At 42.1% G+C, this 20,493-nt stretch overlaps 2 protein-coding genes across 3 annotated transcripts; one reads left to right on the forward strand and one right to left on the reverse strand.

The window, feature by feature from the left end:
• Nucleotides 1–42: 42 nt before the first annotated feature.
• On the reverse strand, nt 43–4,122 carry acot20 (acyl-CoA thioesterase 20). Of its 2 annotated transcripts, none has more exons than XM_049757241.2 (4): nt 3,498–4,122; nt 1,091–1,588; nt 791–993; nt 43–726 (listed from the first exon to the last, which is right to left on the reverse strand). In XM_049757241.2, the coding sequence occupies exons 2-4, from the start codon at nt 1,539–1,541 to the stop codon at nt 136–138; spliced, it is 1,245 nt and encodes a 414-aa protein (XP_049613198.1). In that variant the 5' UTR covers nt 1,542–1,588; nt 3,498–4,122; the 3' UTR covers nt 43–135. The 2 variants fall into 2 exon arrangements, with proteins under 2 accessions (XP_049613198.1, XP_049613197.1); XM_049757240.1 differs by lacking the exon at nt 3,498–4,122 and adding an exon at nt 2,240–2,403.
• susd6 (sushi domain containing 6) lies at nt 3,013–19,276 on the forward strand. Its single transcript, XM_049757242.2, has 7 exons — nt 3,013–3,273; nt 7,443–7,631; nt 16,586–16,780; nt 17,052–17,246; nt 17,328–17,466; nt 18,440–18,891; nt 18,962–19,276. Exons 2-7 carry the CDS (start codon nt 7,484–7,486, stop codon nt 18,985–18,987), a joined length of 1,155 nt encoding a protein of 384 aa, XP_049613199.1. The 5' UTR covers nt 3,013–3,273; nt 7,443–7,483; the 3' UTR covers nt 18,988–19,276.
• The last annotated feature ends 1,217 nt before the right edge of the window (nt 19,277–20,493 follow it).

The raw sequence follows: 20,493 nt of genomic DNA on the forward strand, positions 1-20,493 counted from the left end.
GTTAACACGATGATCATTTTCTTAGTTGATCTTGAATTCAAATAGCATCAACTTTTAGATCTTTATTAAATCATCATAGTTGCATTGACCTAATTTTGTGCAAAATATGTTGGAGGCTTAGCACGCAAATGCTTGCTAGTAAGTGCTCATGGTGTTTAAGTGTCTCTTAAGGAAGTCTTGGACTCGCTCCCACAGGTCCAGCTGAGCTGCCGAGTGGGCTTTTGGCTCCCCACCAAAGGCCACCGCTCTTCCCACTGCAGCATGGAAGGAAGACGGACAAAACGGCATGTGAGGAACTTCCAAAAAGTGTCCAGCCTTGGGGTAAGAAACCACTTGAAAGGATTCTTTGCCGTGGCTTTTTAAAATCTCAGCGGCTTGTTTGGCAAAAAAAACACTGTTCCAGTTGCGGTCTTCTTCGGAAACAGCAAACAGGAAGTGGCAGTCGGCCTTCTCTATGGGAATCAAAGACGCTCGATTTTTTTTCAGGCTTGGATCTGGCGTGACATCACGGATATCAATCAGCCAAGATTTCCTAATTCTTGCTTTCCAAAGAACAGGTCGGAGTGGCGGTATAACAATATCTTTGTAATGTAGTGGAATCACAGTATTTCCATTGCAGCCATTTATACAAACAGTTGCAGAGATTCCGGAAAAATAGGACGCCATTGATAATGCCAAAGCAACACTATGCGACATTGATACCACGCCTATCCCAGGACCTCGAACCTGCAAAACAAAAGACACAGAACACTGTAACGTGTTATCAAAATCACATCTCTCATTTACTAACCTCTGGATGTTTCTGGACAAAGTTTACAGCCTCTTCAAAGTATTCCAAATCCAAGTTCTTAGGATTTTTGGGTAAATCTTGGTAGCCATAATAGGCTAGTGCTAACACAACAAAACCTTTGTTTGCCAAGAGGCTGGCTCGCTGCTCATTAAGGCCTCCGCCTAAAGTATATAAATCGATAATTCCAGGAAATGGCCCTGTCCCTGAAATTATACAAGAGAATAAACGAAGTCAGGGTGGAAAAAATACTGATATAGTAGTCGAGTAATTAAATAGCCCTGCTTGACAAACTACACAAACCTGGTGGTATGAAGAGGACTCCTCGCACCCGTCCTTCTCGCACCGGAATTCTCCTCATGCCCTCCATCATGTATTCTCTCTCATTGGTTTCAGAGACTAACATCTCCCCTGTGCCACTATTGTGTACTGCTATCTCCACGAGAGTTGGGGTCAGTACGTTTTTCTTCACAAGTTTTTTGTGGGGGGTTTCTGGCGCCATGGACCACCATAAACCCATAGGCTCCACTCCAGTGTAGCTTCCTCCGAGAGAGGGGCCGCTACTCACATCTACCAGACCTTTTTCATCTGATTGGTAGAGGGCAGAGGCTTTGAAAATCACCCCTTTGTCGTCGACTAACCTTGACCTTAATTCCACTTGTTTGTGGGGTGCGAGACCTTCAACTTTGACTTGAACCAGTTTGTCAAACAGACAGCGGACACCGGGGAGGATTTTGAGGCGGATCTGAGCCATTAAAGATTCAAGTCAGATTTGTGCTTTCGTTGTCGTTGCCACAGCGTCTGTCAAAACAATCAAGATGACACATTTGAGTAGCTATCTTTGCCTACGTTAGGAAAAGAGTAAAGGTCAAAGGTGCAAACACTCTTTTCATTATGCATTTTCAAAATCGGATTGGAACTACAGTAGTTGAAACAACAAATGAGTAAACGAAATAGATTTAATGATATACTAAGCATTTTAAACGGTCTTTGCAATTTTAAATAAATAAGTCATTTGTAAATTATTTTATACAAATTGTTTGAACATTATTTAATGCATTTAATATGCCGGACGTGCATTAATACAATATCTAAACAATTTCCCTGATATATTTATGTTGATCAACGTCTCCTTTGCTTACAAATGAAATTTTGATCCCGCTCAAGAGCATAAACAAAGACCGCAGTGATGTAACTGGGTTAAAGTTCATGCTCGCGCAGTCCACTACCGTTTTGTTGGACTAGTTAGAAGAAACTCAGGGAAAAGTCACAACTAGTTTTGCAGTCTTGCAGAACGTCTTAAGATTGATTTGCATGGAAAACATGCAAGTTAAAACTTAATGATCGTTGTTTTGCTTCGTTCGAGGGAAGATTTAAACAGAGACGCGCATCGAAAGCCTCGCAAACACACACCCTCAAATACCTCTCCTTGCAAAAGCAATAAAATCATACCTTTTAAAAACATAAATATTGGTGGCAAAGTGAAAGCACAGTGCAACGGAAGCTTGGAAGGAACCACTTAAGAGAAAAAAGGTGTATTTTCCGAAACGCTCCTATTACTTTTTTTGTTTAAATAGTTGGAAGGGTTTACTTTATTTTCATCAACACGACTTGAAGAAACGTCTTATTTTGGAACCTAAATTATTATAGGGGAATCAACGTTTGTGTTGTTTAATCAAGGTGACAGTGGTACGCACCCGGAAATATGAAACCGGTCAGAAATAATAATATTTTGTACACTTAATTTATATTCGTTTCAACGTAGACTAAAATGACCCCTCCTTTTTTTTAATCATTATTTTTTTGGGTTCTTTAAAAAAAAAAATCGTAGCTCAAAAATAAACACTCGCTACTTTTTGCTGAGTATTCTTGGTAGCCGCTAGAGAGCAGCATTGTCTGTAATATCTATAATTAATGTCTAAAAATGTCTTTCTTTAGTCTGGACATTTTTGGGGCACTGACACGATAGCAGTGCATTGAAATAGGATTATAATAAATCTAAAATTACCCAATAAATGAGTGTAATTGCCGTAAAAATAACAGTACATACAATAATTTACAAAGACAAAAGCTGTTCATACATTGGTATTATTTAAAATTGTCATCCCTTTGTGTTTCGCTCATTTTTCTTTGTCTTTAAATGCTTTTACGCTGAAAGGTCTCGCTTTAATTTTGAAGGATGACTTGACAGATTAGGACACGCCCTTTTCACGGAGTAGCCATGGAAACCGCGCGAGAGCTAGGCAGCTGGTCGAGTTCTCACACTGCGAGTGTTTCCGCTCACCTAAAATAAAGAACTGGCGACCCGATCCCAGCCGAGGACAAGGAAACAACAGCTCGTCGCGGGGGAAATACAACGACAGAGACGACACCATTTCTTCATTTTTTCCGTCACCTCACTGCGTCGTGTGTGTTCGCTTACACTACGGTTAAATGCGTCGAATGTGAATAAAGGAGGAGCGCTCGTCGCTGGTTACCTATTGTCGGTAAGTCGTTTTTTATTTTACATACCAAGCAGGGAAAGGCCATTACGAGAGCTGCATTTGGTCCATTTTTTTTAAACAAAATAAAATCTAGTATTTATAAAGTTGCTACTACATTACTGTTAATTAAACTAGACCAAAACAGCGATACAACAATGCTGTCATTAATCCACTGTTTTTATTTTCTGATCGCTTTTTTTGTGCTTTGAGCGTGTGTTCATACATACGTGCGTGTGCGTGTGCGTGTTTTCTCAGCAACCCATCACGTTCTTTGTTTAAATATCTCGCAGTACATTTGCACGTGTCCAAGCGTGTGACTTGACTTGACTTGACTGACTGCTGCGAAGGCGGCTGGACGTCTCCTGCGAATTGGAAGTGATTTGTTCTAGTGTTGACATTGGTGGGGTTGCTCATGTGTTCCCCCCCTAACACCACTGTCCTTTTGTTCCATGAATACAGTGTGAGTCCGTTTCCTCTTTGCTGGAAAGGACAAAAAAACGTCACGCACTTACCGTACTCGAGGATGGAAGTGATTACTGTCTGTCTGGTTCTAATGTAATAATGACAAAGGAAAAAAGGAGAAGAACGCAACAAACTTAAGGGCGACTTTGGGTATGATGAAATGGTCTTCAGATTGTGCCAAAGGTTATTTTTTTCTGGTATAGTGGAACTTAAGGTTGAACAAAATGATGGTTGGTCTGCAGCTTGGTCTTGGATGAAACTGTCGGCCCAACTTATAAGTGGCATTTTAAAATTTATCAAAGTGGAAAGTTTATGAATATTTCATCTCCCCCTAGTCTCTCCAGTGTGCATTCTAAAATGAGTAATTAAACGCAGCCCAAGTTTATTTCTGGAAAAAAAAAAAACTAACGTAAATACCGTGTGACGTCATTTTGACGGACTGTTTTGTGCGGTTGTGCGTGACGTCACAGACGCATTCCATTCGCATCATTTGTTTTCGAAATGTGAATAAAAAGATTCTAATTTCGAATTTGGCATAATGTGTATATAAAAATACACACACATACATACACATCATAATATTGCACTGTGGTTTGACACCTCTGCGCCCAGACTTTGAACAAAAGTTTTTTTTTTTTTTTTTTGGTCTGGCTTCAGCCTTCCTCTTTTCATACTTGTCAGCATTGGCTAATGATACACTACTTTTTTGCTTTTTATGCAACGTTTGCATTGGTTCACTTCATACCAATCACAAAGAGTGACTCGTCCGTGCCGTGCAAAGCTTCATCTTTGCGTTCCATCCACAGGCCTCCACCAACTGCGGTAGCGTTGGGGCCTATCGGGTGGAAATACGTATCCTCTCGGCTGTTTCTTTGGCACAATGACTGCTTTCTGTCCTTGCCTGTGCTGCTTCTGCTTTCCTTGGACCGCTTGCATTCACGGAGCTGCAGGCAGCTGAAAAGCTGCGGTAACAGCCTGCTGGTTGGGTGCTTGTCAGACTGGTGGTGTCTGAAGTGGACAGTTAACTAGTTTAACATCTTATACCATTATTTGTTCGACCATTAATTTAGTCATAAAAACAGTTATAGAAACACGTCAGATGTCAACATCACATGGAAGATCCTGCAACAAATTAAACTGTTTTATAGTTCCAACAATTTACATCATTGGTTGGAAGAGCCTAAATGCATTAAACAAACGTATATTTATATCGATTTGGTCGTTTGAGGTGTTTGTTTACACAGTTCTTTGACCTTTATTGTATACATACTAAATGGTTGATGATTGACTCGTATCGGGATTTTAAATGGTTACATTCCATTTTTCCGATTTTATTTAGTGTCGCTGTAAGTAGTCGTCTTGCTATTCTGCAATGCACAATGGCGCAACAACTTTAGCGATAGCATCAGCGGCTAACAGGATGAAGTGAGGTGTTATTGATATACTCCCACCATGCCCGATAATCATTACGGTGATGTAATTACACGTGGCGTGCGAATAGATTAGAACGTTGATTTACCGGACATGTTTTTGGTTTAGCAAGTTTGTGGTTAGCGTCCTCCAACATGCTGAGATGGGATGTTGAGAGGATATTAAAATGCAGCTCAAGCACTTTAATCATATGCTCAAATCCTGCTTCCAAAACGACACAGCGCTGCATATTTCTCATGGTAACCCCCCCCCAAATGCTTTAGTTATAGATGCCACCCTGCGTGAACCTGCATGAAAACACAATTTAAATAAAGTGGCAAGTGGGAGTCTGTTTTTTTTTTTTTCTCATTTCTTCGTGCACTGTCAGCAAACATATGCTGGCTCAAACAAGGGCTGTCACAAGTCTTTTTAGAATCTATCATTTCTTCACTTTTGCATTCGATACCTCATCGTGTAGTTCATGACTTATCTGAATGTGCGAAATTAATTAACATGCTTAACTCTTCACTTTGCAAACATCGAGGCCGCTCAATATTACGATGACCTCCCCAAGAGCGCAAGCTTTCATTCCAAATGCCTTCCCAGCAGAATCTTGAAAAGCTTTTATTTTTTTTCTCCATTTGACTTTAGATTGTCCTTAATATTGGAATTACAGTGATCCCTCGCTACTTCGCGTTTCGTTTATCGCGGCTTCACTACATCGTGGATTTTTTTCCAAATAAAACATTTAAAAGTCAAATTAAAACTTCTAAATTGAGGAAACTTGTCTAACCTTTAGGACAATGTAGTATTGCTCCAAATGTTCGTTTATGTTCCGTTTTCGTGTGTTAGCATGATCGCGAATTAGCATCTTTCCTTAGCCTCCCCAGTACTTCTTGTTAGTGACCACACTTCGTGGATTTCACTCATCGCAGGTGGTTTTTGGAACCGATTATCCGCGATAAACGAGGGATTACTCTACTTTTCTTCACAGTTTATCTCAACTGCAATGCCTCCGAATCCAACCCAGATCAGAGTCTAACTGTCTTTGTGTTTTTCACACAACATGGTATTAATGTGCCCTGTGTGCATTTTCACACAAAGACATTGAATAATAATAAAAATCCAGCCCCTTAAGGGTGTTTTGAAGAGGCTAGTGACACCGGATTAGCGTCAGCAACTCCTACTACTGTTATTTGATGTCGAGCTTGAAGTCACGTGTTTACAGTATCGCCATCAAAGCAGCTCTGGGTCATCTGTCAAGTGGCCGTACGGCGGATCTGCAATCATATCCGCTGCCCTCAAATTGTAACCTTGCCATTACGGTTGCCATTAGCTCAGCAGCCATGTGTCCCCCCCCCCCCCCCCCCCCTCCCCCCTCCACTCTCTCTCTGTCTGGAAGTTCCACATAGATAACAAATACTGCTCCCTCTTCACAATCTCAGCAATCGTGGCAGCAGAGTCTCAACGATGTAATAAAGTTGGATCATCAGGGTGGGAAAGCTTCCTCATAATTCAATTTGATTACAATTCAGAGGGCTGAGATTTGATTTCATTTGATGCGATTGGAATCTTTATTTATAATTAGCCCAATTTTCATGATTAGTTTTGAAATATCATTTTTTTAATGTTTTTTTTAATTTATTTCAAAAGTGAGATTTGAAAATACTTGCTCAGCGTCATTAAGCCCAATGTTAGTTTTGAAATATAATTTTTTAAAATTTATTTTAAAAGTGAGATTTGAAAATCTGGCCCCTGCACCTTGAGTTTGACACCTTAAAGTATTGCATGATTATGGTTTAAATAAAACGGCACACCCATCATGTCATGTAGCATTCCTCGTCGCCATTACCGTCACATGCCGCACCACCCATCTCAATAAGCAGGTGCTCGTCCCAAAATAAACACGCTGGCGTCAATTAATCGTCCCGCCTACCTTTCACGTGTCTGTAATACTGCTTGGTCATTGCCAGCTGGGATTTGTTTTCCTGTTGCGTCATCGCTACCGGAGCATTAACCGTTAGTTTATTTCGATCTTGGTTGAAAGCCAAGAATTCGCACAGAAGGTCGACGACGGGAGTTTTTTTCTGCTGCCAATGTTTCGGACTCAAAGCCTCCGAAACTCGAGTCACGCAGTAATCAATTAGCGGTCTGATGGTGCGATTTTCAGTTTCGCTACGGTTTCTAATCTGAATATCGTTCTCCATCCCCCCCCATTGTTACATAATCTGATCCTGAACGTGGATAATAATCCCTGACTGTTTTTTTTTTCTTTCTCTCTCTCTGTGTTCATGGAACAGGTTAAGCCGTAGCGGACTCTTGCCGGTTGTTGGAGGAAAAGATGTGCAATGGAATGGTAGCGTTACAAACGAGAGCCCCATCCTCCCTCTCCTCCTCCTCCTCCTCCTCCTCCTCCTCTTTATCCTCCAGGCTGGCCTTCCTCACACTTCTCCTCCTCCTCACCGTGCTCCCCTATGGCCACGCATCAGGTAAGACACACACAAAAAAACAAAATTGCATATTTAACCGGGCTCCACTGACCTTTGACCCTTGGGTCACTCAGCAGTTCATCAACCAGTCAAATTTTAATAATCAGATGTGACAATTCATGCAAGCGTTGGATTTTCCCCTGCACCAATCCAGGTTAGATTTCATACCTCAATAGGACAAAAAAAAAAAAAAAAAAATCTGTTTCGATCAAGGACTACACGACACGACGTTGTTGACATCGCAGGCGTTCACTTCAGCGCTCTGATGTCCCTCCTACACACACAAGCGCACGCCATCTGCAAGCACACTCACACACACAAAAGGCAAGCTCGTGAAATGTGCCAGATGTCCTTGCTGCCGGGTTCAGGGCGACGACTATGGATGTGTTCATTTAAATCGGGTGGTTACAGTACGTAATGTTTGTCTACCCGCTGGTGCAAAGTGTTAATAGGTTTTCCTGAATTCCTTGAATAAATCAATGTGTTTGTGTGAATAGGTGTGTGTGTGCAACACAATAGGAAAAGAGGGAGGTGGCATTGTGTAGCGGCTCTCTTATGTAACACGTGATTTTTCTGACGCTCACGTTCAGGGTCCAATACACTGCCAAAGCTAGTCCGGGCTAAATGTAGCTTTAAATCCGTGGATCACGTGTGTGTGTGTGTGTGTGCTCAGCTTTTTGCTCGCCCCTGACATATTTTTAAGCCTTGCATTTATGATGTGTAATTTTTCAATTGCTTTAATAACAATGTCCACCTTGACACTTGTGCAATAATAACGTGGAAAAAGTAAGAAGCCTCCAAATGAACATGAGCTAGCTAGATGTTTGTAATGAAATATCGGTATACATAATTCACTCAGGTAATCCCTTGACAGATTTCAGGGACAGCATTGGACATTTTCATGAATATAAAATCCCATCACTGCCGGCGAGTTTTTTCCAGTCTCATACAAACGCCAGCGTGCGGCTGGAATCGAAATGGAAACGAAATTCTTCCGTTTTGCAGAATCTTTTGGAGTAGAACATGCAGTCTTACTTCAAGTTGCATCAGTTTATTATGAATTATATTTGTCAACACAATTTTGGGGCCTGAAAATGCAAACCCAGGGTTCTTCCACCGAAGTTGCCGAGCCGACTAATGATAGTCTTTGCCGTAGACAGTGAGTCAGATCTAAAGACTCAGCTGGGTTTTATTCACATGATCTCGTTTTCTGCTGTAACAGCATTACGTGTCAGGAGGCTCAGATCGTGTTTTTATAGGTCCAGTTAAGTAGATCAACTAAACACCGAAACCCACATAAGTCTCCCACAAACAGACCCCGCTGTGTTGCTAATATTTACATGTGAGAACAGGAAATGGCTTCTCCTTGGGCTAGAGCTAAAAATGCTATAAAAGGTCAAATATACATCTGGATTTATCTGGGGGGGAAAAAAAAAAATCAACTTGGGTATTTTTTTTTTACAAACACTGAAGCCTGGGGACAATAGCTCCTGCACAATTAACTGCATAGGATTAATCCCTGAAGTCCTGTTATCCTGGCGGTTTGTAGGCATGCAGGCCAAGGCAGTATGTCGACCCCCCCCCCCACCCCCCCACGGTTCTGAAACTGGAGAACAAAGAGGGCTTTGAGGGGGGTGTTGGAAGCCACAGGCCAAACCACTGCAAGCTGTAGCTCCACTCGATCACCAGCCTGCAATTACCACCACAGCGGCTACCCTTGCCCCCCAAGATAGCTCTCTTCGTTTTCATTTCAATCATTATCCAGGTGAGACCAGGGGGACCATTTGGGGTTGAATCCTTCATTCCCCCTCATGTGTGTCATTTAACAGCTTTCCAATCCAATCTAGCCCTAAAGGGAACATTAAACCACCTCGCCGGACAACAAAATGCTCCACGGAAGCAAATTGAGCAGCAAGGCGAAACATCACATTTTTGAACAGTTGCGAGATGTTGCTGCTAGCTGCTGCGACGATAAAAGATTTTTAGGCGCACACGTTTTGATCATATGACTGTTTATACATAAAGTAAGCTAGTGGCGGTTATGCAGCACTAGTTACTAAATTGTTTCCCGGTGAAAGATGTGCGGTCATAATAATTTCCAATGGGCGTCATCTAAGGGATCAGCCTGCTGAGGAGAAGACATCCCTGACTAATGAGCTGCTATATATATCCCCCAGTTTTTTCTCTTGTCTTCTTGCCTGCGATTTTTTTTTCCCCCAGACTTGACTCTGAAATACATTTCTCGTTCGTCATAGTCTCCACTATATTATTTTGTTCTTGTTGTTATTTTTCTATACACTATTGAAGATGAACCGTATTTTCCGGACTATAAGGCGCACCGGACTATAAGGCGCACCTTCAATGAATGGCCTATTTTAAAATTTTGTCCTTATATTAGGCGCACCATTAATGCATCATGTCAGATTTTAAATCCAAATCAAATCATTCTCCATTTTATCTTTTTTTATTTCAACTTCAAACGCAACAAATTACTTTATAATGACAAAATAATGATCCATTGTCTTTTTGATTCATGATTCATAGTCTTCAGCGGGACACTTATGATTCATTTCATGACACAATGCCAGTTTAAGTTTAGGAATTTGGTCCACATATAAGGCGCACCGGACTATAAGGCGCACTGTCGGCTTTTGAGAAAATTTTAGGTGCGCCTTATAGTCCGGAAAACACGGTAGTTCATCCTCTATTTTAAAAGGATTCTTCTTCACAGGCCCGGTATAAAAAAAAAAAAAAAAAAAGCAAAAAGTATGGCGTTGGATCTCACTGTATGTCAACATAACTCGTTGAAACAAGTCATCAAGATTTGCAACCCTGACACCAACTGCTTTAGACATTTCCATTCCGCAAGGCCTTGGGCAACTCTAATGACGCATCCAGCTGACTTCTTCTGCTGCTTGTAGGTGGTCTCAATCTTGATTTTTATTCTCCTCTACTTAAGTACTTAATGACCCCGAAACTCACAGATGATAAAACTATGCACGATACGTTCCAAAGTACAGTCGCTTCGAAGTGCTAGGTGTCCCGAAATTCGCCTCGCTAAGCCCTAATCGACCGCACCGCTCTTTACAACATTTTGGATCGATTAATCCTTCTATTAGTTTCCGTCTAGCATCAGCATTGTTGGACGCTTTTATCATAAAAACGTGCACACCCTTCCAGTGAAGCATAGTGAGTGCATAAGGGAAACAAAGCGAGTCGCTCTTCTGACGGATTGATTATGAGCTGAGGGGAAGGGCCGGTGAGGGGAAGGGCCGGGTGTGTACATGCACTATCTTGCTGCATTTTTCTCGATTGCTGTCATGTGACAAGGCGCCGTGCCCTTCGGTTTTACTGAACTCACCCCTTCGCAAACATCGTCAGTATCGCTGCTGCTGCTTTGGTGGTTTTCGTGTCGACTGTGGAAACTCATGCACCGCCAGCTCGGTTAAAAATAGAACTTTGACGTCTACAGCTGTAAAGTTAAATGTAACTGGCAACTTGTTTTTCTGACATTGGTGGCTAGTTTGAAATGCCCTTCTAGAATATCGCACAAACATCACGTCTATTTCCTGTCTCTATTACTTCCTGTTTAGTTTTGGAGCTGTCGGCTCCCATGCCTCATCGTGTGGCGCTTTCTCAGTTAACTTGAATTTTTTCTGAGTAGTGACAGCAGTGAAAGGCACATTTATGTTTGTTTTTTTTCTTCCAAAACAATCAAAAGCAAAGACAATGGGGTGCAATCGTTTTTTGTTTTTTTTTGTAAATGGTCTCTCCCCAGTAAGGGCAGCATATTTATGTGCTGTTTATTACTCTGTAAATTGAAGGGAAATTAACAGCTTCACACCGACTCCTCCGTTTAATAGCGCTATTGATTTTAGTCACTGTATTGGACGCATTAAAAAAAAAAAAAAACATTCTGAAGGTTTGCAGAGGTTATTTGACTTGGATGGGAAGGTGCCAGACTCGATTAATCGTGCTGCTGCCTTTCACCTTCGGCAAATGTCCTCAACCCTTTTTGCAGGCTGGCAGGGCTTTCTGAAATATGATCAGCTCACAGTTGTCACAGTTCCACTGACAGTCTGGGAGGGGCAAATGGAGAGTGTGCTCAACACATGTGCAAAGGAAAAGGGGGGGGGGGGGGTCCCCATCACTCTTTTGTTTCCCCCCCCCCCCCCTCCCTGTAAGCTGAGAGGAAGGAATTCTGCCTCCCAGCTGTCCTCAGTGTTGAGGATGATAGAAGAGACTCACTGTTTGCCTTTATCCCATCTGTTCTTCAGGTCAGTGTGGGTTTTTTTTTTTTGGGGGGGGGGGGGGGTCACACAATAGTGCCCTCAACCGCTTTGGACTCGCATGCATATCGGACGCCTTCAAATGCAAAAAGTGTCTGTTGTTCTTCAGGGAGGAACCCTGAAGAACAATGGGATGCAATCGCAGCAGCACACGTGGCTCGCCTCAATACATTGCAACACCGCAGGGGCGGATGGGTGAGGTGGGGGATGTTTCCTTCTCCCTGGGTGGATGTGTAATGTTTGTACTTGAGTCCCCCTACAAGGACAGATTTGTTTTTTTTGTTTTTTTAGAACCACAGCTGTTTAAGAGATGTTTTTCTAGGGCTGGTTTTAGATCTTTGTGGTTCAGTTCAAACGGTTTTATTTTTTTTTTCCACTCCCCCTTGTGGTGCATTTGTGTTTTGTCTATTCATCCATTATCAGGGTAAACATGAAGTGTCTTAATTCTTAGCTAAATATTAGTTGTCCAATATTACAATGTGTCCTCCCTATTTGACTAGTTGGAAGTGTGAGTTTCATTACAACAGTGAAGAAAGAATAAATAAGAGATAGTTATTGTGACATTTTAATTTATTATTCATGTATAGTTGCCACATAAAATGCTGCTCTTATTATTTGTTTTTGCCTTTTTTAAATAGAGACTGTATTTCTGGGCTTTATTCAATATTTTATATGACAAATTAAGGCCTTTTCTGTGTATTTTTTAATTTAATTTCTGCTTTTATTTATTTTTAATTGACATGTGTATTGATTACAACATTTTGGCTAACTGGCAAACCTGGAAGTGGAAAAAAAAAACATCTAAAACATAAATTTCATGGAAAACAGCAGCTCTGTAGAGCAACAACAAAAAACATATTTACAAGGCCAAAGAGAGCATCATCATCATCCTTTAGGTTTTAATCTTAATCCAACCCACACATAAATTCCCCTGATTCACAACACACACACGAATTTCGGGCCGATTGTTCAGGAGAGCATCCAAACAGCTGGTTGCAAAAGTCATCAGTATCTGATCTGCTTTAGAGCGCTCACAGCTTGTAATAGAGGATAATTAGAATTTTAATTTGCCTTGAGGGAAAGACCGTTTGAACCCCCCCTCCTCCCCTCCCCAATGGTGTTTTCCCCCAATCTAACCCCCCTCCAGCGCTATGTAGGCTGGTGCCATTGGTAACAGATGGGGAAAGGGAGATATTCACAGCCAGGCAGGCACTTCGGAATAAATCGGGGGGATTTTAACACCCACCCCCACCCTGTATGTCCCCTACAATGCCCCGGAGAAGGATGTTAGGCCTAGGGATCGAGTGTTCTTGGTGTGTTTACATGTTTTCAGTTCTTGTTGCTCACCAAGAGGCAGGACATGACAGTGTCGCAAGTGGATTTGTCATGGCCACAAAAACCACAAATGGAAACAACACATCTTCTGTCTTTATTCAGTAGTTCTGCCATTTTTTTTTTATTTTACCATATTTTCCGGACTACAAGGCGCACCTGAAAACCTAAAATTTTCTCAAAAGCCGACCTTATAGTCCGGTGCGCCTTATATATGGACCAAATTCCTAAATTTAAACTGGCCCGAAGCATTGTGTCATGAAATCAATCATAAGTGGCCCACTGAATCATGAATCAAAAAGACTATGGATCATTATTTTGTGATTATAAAGTCATTTGTTGCGTCTGAAGTTGAAATAAAAAAAGATAAAATGGAGAAGGATTTGATTTGGATTAAAAATCTGACATGATGCATTAATGGTGCGCCTTATAGTCCAGTGCGCCTTATATAAGGACATAGTTTTAAAATGGGCCATTCATTGAAGGTGCGCCTTATAGTCCGGTGCGCCTTATAGTCTGGAAAATACGGTATTTGTATTCCCCTCCAATTCGTTCTCTTGTTCATCAAGCTGACATCAGACTTGTGAGAGAACATTTTGTGTTTTAACGGTGACTCATTCTCTTCCTCATTGGAACAAACCAGGGTGCGGTGAACTGGTATTGCTGAGTGTTTTTTTCCCATCTGTCTTTTCCATAGAAGAAAAAGACCGATACTGGAACTACACCAAGATTGTATTGCTTCAACAGCTAAACCAATTTGCCTTTTGTTGACACAGGCCAATCCGAACCAAGCCTTGTTGTAAGCCTTCTCAGATGGGAGTCGAAACGTTTTTCAAGACAGTTCAGTTTCGATTGATATAATACCCTGAGAAAGAAATGACCTGGATGAAAGAGAATGTCCACAAACATGTTTCTTAACACAAATGGATTTCTGCGGTCACTTCCTTGTTCTCCCGGTCATAAACAGACTCCACCCCCAAGTCTCTCTCTCGCTCTCTCTCTCTTTCAACATATCCAGCCCTCCCCCCTTTGCGTTAATTATGGGTGCAACTTCCTCCGGGCAGCGTGCATGTTCAAAACACTGCTCTTATAGCTTTAACATCTTCTGCTTGTTAGCTCACAAGCTGCACCAGACATTTTTTAAATGCTACGGGGGTTGATAGTTATTTAGAAAAGGAAACCAAAAAAAATCAACACTTCTTCTGAAGTCATTTATTTTTACTCACAGAGTGCAGGAAATAGCCGTCCGCACTGTAGCGTTACAATTCACTTAAAGTGTATTCATTTTTATGAATTCATCTGATGTGGTCTCTTGGGCTAAATTGCCCAGCGCTATAATGACATTTGCTCCCGAGAGTCTTCTGTATGAACAGCACAAGCTTTTCCTGGCATGAGAAAGGAAGCTTGGCTGACGGTTTTTTTCATAAGGACCACAACGGATTCACATTTTCCTGGCTTCAGGGTTCGGTTCGACTGCACCCACTAACCTCGGCGAAATGATTTGTGTGCCTGACTTTTAGCCTTGGGGAGTTAGCGTTGTTGTCCTATAATGCAGGACAGAAGGTTTAGTACTAATCTGCTAATAAGTACTGTTGATACCAATAATTAACGTTCCTTTGTTTTTATCAGCACATTTACCGTCATTTTTGGACTATAAGCCGCATCAGACTATTAGCAGCACCAGCTAAAAATTGTGATTCAGGGTTCAAAATTTGAGAAAAAAAATAGCAGCTAATAGTCAGAAATTTACGGTAAATATAGAATGGACATTGTTGTGATCAGGGTTCAAAATTTGAGACAAAAGTAGTGACTTATAGTCCGAAATTTACGGTACATATAGAATGGACATTGTTGTGATCAGGGTTCAAAATTTGAGACAAAAGTAGCGACTTATAGTCCGAAATTTACGGTACATATAGAATGGACATTGTTGTGATCACGGTTCAAAATTTGAGACAAAAGTAGCGACTTATAGTCCGAAATTTACGGTACATATAGAATGGACATTGTTGTGATCAGGGTTCAAAATTTGAGACAAAAGTAGCGATTTATAGTCCGAAATTTACGGTACATATAGAATGGACATTGTTGTGATCAGGGTTCAAAATTTGAGACAAAAGTAGCGACTTATAGTCCGAAATTTAAAGTACATATAGAATGGACATTGTTGTGATCAGGGTTCAAAATTTGAGACAAAAGTAGCGACTTATAGTCCGAAATTTACGGTACATATAGAATGGACATTGTTGTGATCAGGGTTCAAAATTTGAGACAAAAGTAGCGACTTATAGTCCGAAATTTACGGTACATATAGAATGGACATTGTTGTGATTATGTTGTGTTGGGAAGAAAAGAGTCTTTTGTGTCCCCTGCAGACTCACAGCTCGAGGTCATCAATTCATCACCTTCCCTCATCCCATTAGCACCCTCTCGTCTTCTCTCTCTCTCGGCGTTTAAGCATTACAGCCTCCAGTTACACAACTAGTAGCGAGGACACTTTATGACTCACAACATGTTCTATAAGTTACCAAGTTATGTTCAAGGCTCATCATTGTCTACGATGATTTGGTGTGCACAACACGTGTACGCAAATGATATCCACTTGTTTTGGTCTGCTTGGCTTTGTTTTTAGTACACAAAGAACCCCCAAATGAGTCCCTAGACGGATTCAGGAAATAAACACTTGGTTTAATGTGTTTGTTTACAAATTTGCCCCGACAGTCTAGAGTCCAATTTTTCCTCGGAGATTGCAGGAAATAGGATGAGTTGTTCTGGGAAAATCGTTTCTCGCAATGCTTGTGTTGATTCAAGAAAAACACTCGCGTTGAGGTGTTTTTATCTTTTATAAATATGTTTTCTTGGGATATTCAATCAGCGGCTTGTTTATTCCCCTCCCGGAAATCTTAGACTCTTCGCAATGCATCTTGGTATGTGTGGAACTTGGTCGGTTTGAGTAGAAATGTAAGTAAAACTTCTCGTTTACTTAAGTTCTTGGATATCAAGTCAGACCTGCTCGACCGAGCAGGACATTCACAGTTTCAAATGTTTTGGGGGTTTTTTTTGGGCTTGTCCTCACAGTCTCAAAGATTATATCTCAGTTTACAGTTCAGCAAATAGTTTAATGAATAAAGCAAAACTATTCACATCCTGTTTTGAATCCACTTAAGGTGCTTGAGGTCGCAGGGTCGTCTCCACCACTCCTGCCATTTTATTCCACATATTCATATTACAGTTGAAGGATGACTAGCACACCGAAAAATCTTGTATTTATTTTTATTGTCTCTGTAGCAGTCATCTAATTCCAATTCCTGACATGTTTTTGTTTTCATGTAGGTTGTGCGCAGCCACCCGCCGTGCAGCACGGAGACCTGCTGAACCTGACCGAGGCTAACAGGGACTCCTTTCCAGCGGGCGCTGTTTTGACCTATGGCTGTGAGCCTGGATACATTGCAGATGGACCTACCAGCATTATTTGTGACAGTTCCGGATCGTGGTTCAGTCAACCCCCACGCTGCATTAAAAGCAATGGTGAGTAGGTCAGGACTGTTTGGGTTTCATGGAAAACAAATCTTTTTTGAACCATGGACCGGGTTCAGGTCAAAGCGTATCTACTACCATGTGTAGTAAAGCCATTACTGTAAAAATGATAACAACTCAATAAAACGGAAGAGTTGATCCTAAGAAGGGCGGAGTTTGAAAAGTGTCTTGACCTAGATAGTTGCCAAACAGCGAGATCTTTAAATCAAGACATTTCACCCAGACTCTAGATTTTGTTCATGACTCTCTGTTGTGTCTCCAGTGTGTTTGCCTCCCAATGAACCGGAAAATGGCGGCTACCGTTGTCACCCTCCCGGCTGCCACCGGCTCACCCACAAAACCGTCATCGAGTACTTCTGCGACGAGGGCTACGCTCTGAAAGCCGACTACAAGTTTCTCACCTGCGAGAACGGAGAATGGGATAGTCCCATGCAGATCAGCTGCCGACTCACCCAAGGTTTGTCACCCACGCACAATTTTTATTTTGTCCAACTAGTATTCATGCGACATTCCAGCTCAAACCTGATTCATCCCACAGACAAGGAGCCCAGCTCTCCACTCGGCATACCAGCGCTGTCGATCGTAGCGTCCACTGCTAGCTCAGTGGCGCTCATCTTGCTTTTAGTCGTGCTGTTTGTGCTTGTGCAACCCAAACTCAAGTCGTTCCATCACAGCAGGTAAGAAAAATCATTGTCATACCAATCATAAAAAAAATGTCTTGAATATATTATTATTAAAAGATATCGGCATATTACCGTATTTTACACACTATAAGGCGCACTGGATTATAAGGCGCACCTTCAATGAATGGCCCATTTTAAAATTTTGTCCATATATAAGGTGCACTGGATTATAAGGCGCACCTTCAATGAATGGCCCATTTTAAAACTTTGTCCATATTTAAGATATATACATTTGGCCCGCGGGCCGGACTTTGGACACACCTGCTGTAGTGGCTCAATATTGGTCCATATATAAGGCGCACCTGATTATAAGGCGGCTTTTGAGAAAATGTGCGGTTTTTAGGTGCGCCTTATAGTGCGGAAAATACGGTACACTTCTTTCAAAACATTGGGTCTGACTCCTTTGCCATAATGGAGCCGACTGCAAATCCGTTGCCAGTAAAGCTGTCTTCATCCAACAGATTGCTACAATAAAACTGCTAAATAAAGTGTCATCCTCATTCGGGGTCACATTGACCATCCATTTTGATACGTATCTTACCGTGGCTCTGCGACTCGCTCTTGTTATATCTTTTAAGAGGTTCGAACTTTTTTTTTTTTTAATTGACGTGTTCTCTCCTCGAAAGGTTCTCGTACAGAGCCTCCATTCCACCACACAGAGACAAAGCAGATCTGTCTTTGTTGAAAAATATGTGAATATCGGCCGACTTGTTTTGCAATCTTGAAATACCGGAGAAAGTTAGCATCGTTTTTGTTCCCATCTGTGACTTGAATGATTGAAAGCGACTTTAGTTTGATCCACGTGCAACATAAAGGGATTGTTCAGGCGAGGCTAATGGCCTCCACCCACTTCTGTGGTATGCAACACACGTGACTGCACAGTACCTTTCCACCTGACCCTGCTTTTGTGACGCCATGTCTGGCCTGCTTTTCCGCCTGTTTCACTCTCTGTCTGTCTGGCCGTCAGGAGGGAGCAAGGAATCTCAGGCCAACCTGGTTCCATCATGGTTGAAGGGGTTCAGGTGGCACTACCCTCTTATGAAGAAGCTGTGTATGGAAATGGGTCAGGCCCTCCTCCTCCTGCTCCACCTCCTCCAGCTCCTCCAGAGTCCAGAGTCCCTATCGTTCTATCTGAGGGTCTCCCCGAAGGGGCCACGGGAGGCCAAGATCCCAGCGAAAACCACCACCACAGAGACTTAGACTTGTGTTTCCCATCCACCTCTTCTTCCTCATTCCCCGCCCACCATCACGCCGAGACGGTGCTTGTTCATCAGGCTCCTTCCTCTTCTTCCTCGTCATCGTGGGCTCGAGAGCACCCTGGGGGTGCGTGTGCAGCCCCGCTACCTCTTCGGAGAGACTCTGAGAGCAGCGACCAGCACAGTCTGCTCTCCGTCACCTCTGCAGATGACTTTTCTGATGGTAAATAAAGTCGGAATAAAAAGACAATCCACTCGGTACTATTTTTTCTGAATCCCATGTTTCCCTGCAGATATTCCCTTGCTGAAGGAAGCATGAATCCTGCCAGCGTGCTAGCAGCGATCTCCCATCTCTCTGCTGACCCGGACCGAGTGTGTCTGTCAACCCCCACATCCTCAAACACCCCTCACGTCAGCAGAGATAGGACTAACCCCGTGCAACCGCTTCTGCTACCAATGCACAACAAAGCCATCAACCAGTACATCCTGCACCACAAGCAGTGATGGAACGCCAGAGGAGCCAACTCGAGACAAAGCGGCGCCACCTCATTAAAAAAAAAAAAAAAAATCCTTTCCAGCCTTTGTATACAATTCAAATATTGAATCAAGGCTATGGGCTACACCTCCGCTATATTATAGTTGACAGAGGCTCTCCGTCTGATATTGATCAATGGATTCAAAACAGGAAACGTGAAGCTCCTGGTATTCCGAATCGTCTTCCCGCTGTACGTACTTGAAGAGTTGCGATTGTTGTGGCCCTCTTTGTGAATGCTGCATGTTGTTTTTAGTGACGGCCGTCACTGCCGCTGTGGCCCAACTCCGAATTAAGCATGAAGCCTCTTCTGTATGTATCTCTCTCGCCTCTCTTGCTAGCCGTCTCTGTATCCAGGCAACATCCAGCGTATGGATGAGTTGAAAGCAGCGTGGAGACCTGCTTGGAGAAACCTGGAAGAGCTTTCTTTCCTCTTCTGAGGGATAAGTAGGATTGATTGTTGTCTTGGTTCCAAGAAGCGCGGAGATCCTGGTTTATCTAAGAGCTAATTGGGTCATGATTAGATCTAAATTTACAACCAGCTCGGACAAAATGTTCCTTTCGTCCGTATTTATTGTTTGACGTGCCGCTCGGTTTGTTCTGCTTTGACGAGTCTGACTGCGTGTGTATGAAGGGCATTTCCTTTCAATTAAATCCGCCAGCCATTTATCGAGCGTCCGCTCCTCAGATTAGAGGCAATATTTCGTGATACTTGACCATGAAAACATCAAAAAACGCTCAAATAGTACAACAATGAGCCCCATTATGTTATGAATCGATATTTATGCCGACTGGCTTTTCACCCGCCATCACGCTGAAAAGAAAATACCACGTTTGTGCATTACTGACATAACTGCAGCTGGTTGCAGTGGAATAATTATCTTTTGTATACCCTGGCCCCGGCGCATAAAATCCTAAAGCCAAGAGCATATTTAAAAAATCTTAATGTCATTAGATGTTTTTTGTGGTTGAGCTGTCCATCATGAACACAGCATGACCCCCACACCCCTAAAATATCAAACCCGATGTGAGTTATCTGAACTTTTTTGGCTTTTCATTATTATTGCTAACAGAATGTTGCCTTAGACCTGTATTTTTTTTTTCCCCCATGTATCATCCTAAGCATCCACTTTGGCGATTGCTTTTTCACTATTGCAACATTTTCTGTTTTCCCAAAGGCCTTACTTTTATTTTTTTTTCTATTCTATGCATACAATTGTCTTTATTCATCACTGTTTATTTTGTCGTCAAAAATTAACGTCCATCCTTTTTCGGTCCTTCCCTTGTTTTCCA

Source organism: Syngnathus scovelli, chromosome 20 (assembly GCF_024217435.2).
Source record: "Syngnathus scovelli strain Florida chromosome 20, RoL_Ssco_1.2, whole genome shotgun sequence".
NCBI lineage: Eukaryota > Metazoa > Chordata > Actinopteri > Syngnathiformes > Syngnathidae > Syngnathus > Syngnathus scovelli.